General features: G+C 42.0%; 1 protein-coding gene across 1 annotated transcript in view; it reads right to left on the reverse strand.

Annotated features, from left to right (window-relative positions):
- Positions 1–7,492, reverse strand: part of CHRDL1 (chordin like 1) — a 60,044-nt gene that overhangs the window by 15,687 nt on the left and 36,865 nt on the right. Inside the window, exon 5 of the mRNA XM_032757463.2 lies at positions 3,804–3,972. Within this exon, the coding sequence (XP_032613354.2) occupies positions 3,804–3,972 (169 nt within the window). The remainder of the gene's footprint in view (positions 1–3,803; positions 3,973–7,492) is intronic.

Genomic DNA, 7,492 nt, shown 5'->3' on the forward strand with positions numbered 1-7,492 from the left:
ATATATATATATATATATATGAGAATAAATGAATGCATGAAAGCAGAGTTCTATCTCTAGTAGAATGTAATGTTAATATTTTCAGTTCTATAGAAAATTTGTATGCCTTAAGTGGATGTGCTTCCAGGCATGAAAATTTCCTTGGGAGATTTGCTTTCCATGGAGGCTAGATGCAAAAATTACTGCTCTTCCCAAAGGGACAGTTTCTTCCGGATCCTGAAGCAAATCCATTCAGAATGTCAAATGCTATGAGTCTGTCTGATCCACCAACACATATAAGTATGGAGCTTAATGGTGTTGGGCACTCTTTGGTGTGGGAAGGAAAGTGGTAAGTTAAGATTGAGAGGGAAAGGACCAAGGCCTCCTGGGCAACTTGTGAAGGGATAGCCTTTTATGCCTCTAATCTTCAGGCAATTTCCTCAGTCTCCCACCTCATAGTGGCTATAGATATTTGGCTACAGCTGATCACTGCTTGCTTCACAGATATCCTTTGGCAGTCTGACATTTGTTAAGTGGGAAGTTAAGTCATTGGCCCCATATCTTCTGAAGGGCCTTAAAAGAGCAAGCATCTGGCTGAGTGTGGTGGCTCCTGCCTGTAATCCCAACACTTTGGGAGGCCGAGGCAGGAAGATCCCTTGAGCCCAAGAGTTCAAGACCAGCTGGCAAACAAAGGGAGACCCCAGTCTCTACAAAAATAGTAATACGAAAGTCACCAGGTGTGGTAGTGCATGCCTGTAGTCCTAGCTACTTGGGAGGCTGAGGTGGGAGGATCACTTGGGCCCGGGAAGTCGAGGCTGCAGTGAGCCGTGATGGCGCCATTGTGCTCCAGCCTGGGTGACAGAGTGAGACCCTGTCCCCTCTCCAGACCCACCGAGAAAAGGAGCAAGCATCTAGGATGCAGGCTGAGGGACCTATAAAGGGAAGGGGTCACAGGAGCATCTTTCTATGCAAATCAACACCAAATATATCTGGCTCCTACTATAAGGCATGGAGCTAGGCTCCAAGATAAGAACTGCACAAGGCTGCAGATGGGGAAGTCTGAGGATGACTTATCTCCCTTTTTGAGAGTGCTGAGACATTGTGGAGATTTCAAGTCATGACTAGGACTGGGTGTGTTTCTTATTATTCCCATCACCTCATCACACCCAGGGAAACCTGTTGGCATCCCAATCAACAACATCTCTAGGGTGGGTTGTATCACTTCAGGCTGGGCTGTTGGGGAGAAATAGTCCCACTTGAGGCATTTCTAGGAATTGGCTGATTTGGCTGCAAGACAATGGCCTCAGAAGGATGAATCACTGGGCTAGTTCTTTCTCATCAAGTCCACTGAGTCGCATTAAGAAATAAGAATAATGTTGGCTGCCTTTTCCTGTCCTTTGCAAGAACTGCTAGGATACTGGACACTCTAACTGGTCAACCCATGTAAAGATTTCCAATAACCTAAACTGGAGTGGCTCACAATGTTACAATGAGACAAAATGGAGAGCTGACACCTAAATTGTGAGGTCAGGGCTGTGGACAGGATCACACAAGACAGGCCAGATGTGCTGTTCACTCTCCTGCCCTTACCTCTTTTTTTCTCCCCAAACAGTGATGTTCCCTTCTAGACAATGTGATCAAGTGGACACACAGTATGCTTCAAGAAAATTTAGGCTGGATTCAAGTTCAAAATGGTGGATTCCTATCATTTCTCTTATTTGATGCTAACAAGGAGCCAAGTAGATATATCAGAGGACCACATTATTAGCGAGAGATGTAAGGAAAAGAACGACCCATGCTGAGCAGGGCAGGCAGGATTCCCAGTGTTATATAGCTAGGCTCCGTCTCCCCCGAACATTTGGACTAAAGGAATAGTCTAGACTGGATGAGAGCTCAAACTCTGCAGTGGAATGGGGTGAGGTTAATTCTGGACAGGGAAACATAGCCCTCTCCTTACCCCAAAAATTATCGAGATGATTTTGAATCATCCAGCTTGGGAGTTGGGGGTCGGGACAAGTGATTCCTCGGTGAACTACATTAGAAAGGTCAGAACAGAACTGTTGCATCCAAATCAGTGGGGGCAAATGAATAAATGTAAACCAGCTGGGGTTTTTGTAGGACATGGAGAAAATCAAGGGATGAGCCTCTGCCCTGAAATTAAAGAGACCTTGTGGAAATTATGGGATTTAGGATTTTCAAAATCCATTTCCCTACGCTTTTAAAAGGCTTTGAAATACTTTCACAGCAAATGGAATCTATTGGAGGCAATTTAGAATTGAAAATCAAACTAACTTAACGTAACTCTTCTTCCTGATTTCATAAACTTTTATCAGAAATCCTTGGAATTAAAAATAATAAAATACAAATCAAACACAGATCGATAGTAAGTATTTCCAATTCTTCTAATACATCACCATTTTCCATTAACAGTTTTATTTGGAATGTTTTTTTAAGCCTGCAAATTTGAAAAGCAATTTAATTTTTTTATCTTTAATCTGAAATTTACATCTAACTAGTAACAGATGTGATCAACTAGCTTTGGCTTGACTAGTTTTGTTGAGATTTATGGTAGGAGTTCTTTGTAACGGATTGTTTTTCACCCATGTTATTCAATCATTTGGTTTAATAATTTATTACTTTTAACCCATTCAGAGAACTGCTTTTGATTGGTTTTCCCTTTAAAGGAAACAAAACATGTTTGTGGTTTCATAAAAGGAACCAGCTGAGCCCTTGCTCCAAGGAGCTGGTTGAAAGGAGGCCTAAAAAAGTAAGAAGCAGTCAATTGTTTGATTGAGTTTCTCCTCCCTGACTCCTGCTACTGGTGTGTGTGGGGGGCGGGGGCAGGTGGAGGCCAGAAAATGCTGGGCAAGAAGAAATTGGAAGCTATGGAAGTCTGTGGGTGCCTGCTGTAGCCAGTTGATCAACTAAGTGGACAGCATGTCAGTCTGTCTTCCTGGTGCTCAGCCAGGTGGTTTTGGGATTTCTCACTGGATTACTCTTTTTCCTTTTTAAAATTTTTAATTTAGAGACAGGGTCTTACTTTGTCACCCAGGATGGAGTGTAATGGCACAATCATAGCTCACTGTAACCTTGAACTCCTGGGCTCAAGTGATCCTCCTGTCTTAGCCTCCCAAGTAGCTAGGACTACAGGCACTCACTACCATACTTGGCTAATATTTTTTTCATTAAATTTTTTTTTGTGGAGTCTTATTATGTTGCCCAGCCTGGTTTGAACCCCTGGCCTCGAGTGATCCTCCTGCCTCAACCTCCCAAAGTGCTGGGAGGCATGAGCCACTGCACCTGGATTACTCGTTTCTAAGGATAGTCTCATATGCTACACATTGAACCAGAATCTGAGTGTGGGGCCAGGAATATGTATCTTTAACGAGAGCCCCAGGATAATCTGGGGTGCATTGAGGTGTGAGAATTGCTATTTCTAAGGTATAGATAAGAACTTCAGTGATGTTTGGCACTGAGTACCTTTGAATATTGGGTCCCCTACTAAAACACAGACAATCACTCATTCTGTTAAAGACCCAAGAAATTTTCCCAAATGACCTACAATCCCCAGAGATAATTGAGAAAATACAAGAGGCTGTTTACAAAAGGGGCTGGACTATGCTCTTTTGGCTGCATTTAAGGAAGTCCAAAGAGTCTCCTGGAGTCACCTGACTATACCCACTTTATGGACTTGATGCTAAGTGAGCCACAAGTGAATATGGGCTATTCCTGGGAGAGAGGGTCCTTTCCCAGCTCCAGCCCTGCAATGACCAGGGCTGCTGAAGCCCTGTTGTGGAAGTATACAAAAGAAGGATGCCCCTTACCTTGTCCATGCTTGTGTTTGTTATTGATGACAATTTGCACAATGGTTCCTGATGCTTGCTGGGAATCCATAAGAGCTCCCCGGTGACTTCTGGCTCCAGGAAAGCGGGACAGACCTCCAGCCTGTCGGCTTGGTGGAGGATCATAGTGAGAGCGGTGGTAAGAATGTCTCTGTAAAATAACAAGAACAAATTCAGTCCAAAAGCCACCAATGAGATCACAGAGATTAGGTTATATACTAGAAGTCATTCAATAATTTTGATTTATAGTGGTGAGCTCTGATTTCAGCCGCATGCTCACCTACACCAATAGAAATAGGGATGTGGTCATGTAAAAGCAGCTGACATTTTTTTCATTAAAATTTTTTTTAATGACGACATGCTGAGGTTTATCTGTCTTCTTCTAAAAGATAGGAATAGATTCACAGGCAAACTTCTCAGGGAGAAAAGAGCCAAAAAGGCTAAAGCGTCCTTCCTGCTGCCAAGACTCTCACATTTCAGTTTAAGAGTTAAGATAGTAGTCTGCACGCAAGGCAGAATGTGAATAGAGGCCCCAGAAGAAGTAAGCAGTCCTGTGCAAATCAGGAGGAGAAAGAGAGAGCTTCTAGTTGGGGAGGGTTTGTGACCTGGGCCATGAAGGATGGGTAGACTTTTTTACAGGCAGAGTGTAAGGGGAATAGTCCAGGCAGAGGTTTACAAGTTGAGAAGGTGAAGCAGAGAACATCGAGTCCATAAAAGGGAACAGTTGCAGGATAACATTCCAAAAGTGGGTTGAAGCCAGATCATGGAAGACTTTAAGTGACAGGCTAAGGGGTGAAGACTTTATTTGGTAAGCAATAGAGGTGAGGGCATAGAAGGCTTTGAGGGATTTTTTTTTTTTAAGTTAAAGAAATAATGTAATCAGAACTGTTTCAAAGCAGTGAATCCTGATCACGCATAGGGTGAACTGGATAGGAGGAAAAGATGAGATTCGAGTATAGTCTTGATAAGATGTACTGCGACTCTAAACACAGGTAATGGCATAAGATCATACAATGCAGTACAAATACCCTAGGTATTTTATAGATAGAAGAATTGATAGTACATGACAGTATTGGCATGTAAGCTCTACGAAATCAAGGACTTTTTGTTCACTGCTATATCTCCAGTGCCTAGATTTTAGTGTCTGGCATCTAGAAGGTGCTCATCAAATACTTGTTGAGGGAACAAAACTCTGGTACCTAAGAAAAGCTTAGAGTCTTGTCATACAACTAATCTTTCAGCAAGGGTTCAACACATATTATGACCAGACTATTGTGCTACCCACCCCTCTCCCAGGAGCTAAAGTAGGCTGGGGGTACAAGAAGATGAAATGAATGAAGAATGGAACCTTAAGGCTTAAAGCCAAGTAAGATTAATTATATTTTATAGGCAATTGTTAGGGGTGAAGAAGGGGGAATCCATTAAAAAAATCTTTCACAGGCAATTGAAAAGGAAGGTCTTTATATTCAGTGACAGAAATAGTGAGGAACCTTGGGAAGATAGTTATGGGGTCCCCTGACCATATCATCCCATAAAACACTGATTAAAGTTATGGGCCACAGACACACATGTTGCAAATTTCACTTTGGGAAGTATTGCTGCTCTCTTGGCAGGAAGGGGCCACTGGTAGGGGAAAGGGAGAGTAAACAGGACCTGAAGTAAGAGGACCTTTTTTAACCTTTTGAAAGACGTTATTCTCTCTATCTAAGAAGAGCCTATGTTGGTGCATTGCTATCAAAATTCACACAAATAAAAATTTGCATCGATTTGTTTTCATGCACATGGATAGGATTCTCAGTGCAAATATTTCTCATTCCCACAATGGCTCATACGTCCTTTTCTGCCATAATCACTCACATTCCACAAAGTCCATTACAGGTTGCTCTGTCCTTTTTGAAGTTTGGCAAAGTTTTGCCAAAGGAACACAGAGAGGACGGTTTGGCTGGTTGGTGTCCCACTGATCCTAAAAAGAAGCAGTTGGACTGGGATAGAATTAGAGAGGGAAGGTTGTTGACCTAGGATAAGCTGCAAGTACGAGAAGTTCTCTGACTCATGATGGTGAACACAAAATGAAAAGCTATTCTTTAGCACCAACGTCTCAGACCTGGGACATATGATAATGGTAGGAGAATGATCATGATGAAAAAACAAAATCCTCAAGAATTTCGATCACAGGCCCTATTGTAGACCAGTAAGTACCCTAGAACCTAATCTTGTTGAAGTCTTTTGTTTTACAGACAGAGAAACTGAGGCCAGGGAGGAGAGGCAGTTTATTCATGGTGACAATGAAGATTGAGTTTTTGGAGATGGTAGGAGTGTAGGAGTAGGGGGAAGATGAACAGAAGGAGGAAGAGAAGGAGAAGAAGGAGAAAGTGGAAGAGAGAATGTCCAATCAAACTCAGTGGTCTATAACCATTTGACTAAAAGCTGGTCCAAAGAGAAGTTCTTTCAGATACAGAAGTTCATTCAGCTACAATGTTCACAACCACATACACCACATACTCCACTCTGGCTATACACTAAAATCACCTGGTGAGCTGTAAAAAATACTCATACCTGGGTCCCACTCCGAGGTATCCTTATGTAAGTGGTTTGGGGGAAGGCCTGGGCATTAGGATTTTATATACTCCCCAAAAATCTCTGGTTTGAAGCCAAGGTTGGGAATCACTGACATAAAGGATTTTCTATTTGGGGGCTGGAGTGGGTGGTGGTGGTGTGTGATTTTGATTTAAGGGTAATGGTTCTTTTAGAGTTCCTCCCCTAAACAAATGAAAGAGACTTATGAGGGGCCATTCTGACCTTGTAACTCAGAGCAAAGGAGAAAAAGGTTATTAACGCCCTGAAGTTGTAAGTGAAATTGGAGCTTATCTTAAAAATTAGCTGCAAATAGGCTGCTTGAGAGAGCAGGTCAAAACCAGTTAGAAATGACCATATAGCTATGATCTTTTATTTTGCTCAGTATTTTGGTATTTTTTGATTTACTTACTTGAAAGACTGAAAAATATTTCAGGCTTTAGAGGCAGCTCTAAAACAGTTCTTTTCCGGTGTTGAAAAATCCCCACTATTGTAGAGGCTCCCCAAGAATTTCATGTTCTAAAGTCTAAAATATAAGAGTTTTATTGGTGTAGACAAGAAAACATCAGGGTCCAGAATGGGCCCTCATGTTTGTGATACTGTACTATAGATTTTCAAGATGTTACCATTTGGGGAAACTGGGCAAAGGGAATATAGGATCTCTGTGCAAGTGAATCTATAGTTATCTCAAAATAAAAAAAGTTTAATTTAAAAAGCGGCTTCAGAATATATTCTAATCCATACAGCCATTAAAACATTGTATCTTAATCACTACCAACCAAGGACTATCCCTGGCTGGAAGACACTTAGGCCAATTTCCTTCCCAAACCATTGTTCTGACAATACAAATGAGACATGGATTTTTATCTGTTTCATGTCGTTTCTATCCCAAACCCTTTCACTTTTTTTAATGGTAAATTTCAGTGTAATCTACTGGGGGCAAAAATCAGGGCTTGGCTGTTGTCCAAAACAAAATTATGCATGCTTTCATGTTTTGGCTTTCCAGTCTGCGCCTACTTCTTCCTCCCCACATACCACACCACTCCACTCCACACACACACACACACACACACACACACACACACACACACACACAC

The sequence above is a fragment of the Hylobates moloch genome, unplaced genomic scaffold (genome assembly GCF_009828535.3).
Source record: "Hylobates moloch isolate HMO894 unplaced genomic scaffold, HMol_V3 SCAFFOLD_7, whole genome shotgun sequence".
Classification (NCBI taxonomy): Eukaryota; Metazoa; Chordata; class Mammalia; order Primates; family Hylobatidae; genus Hylobates; species Hylobates moloch.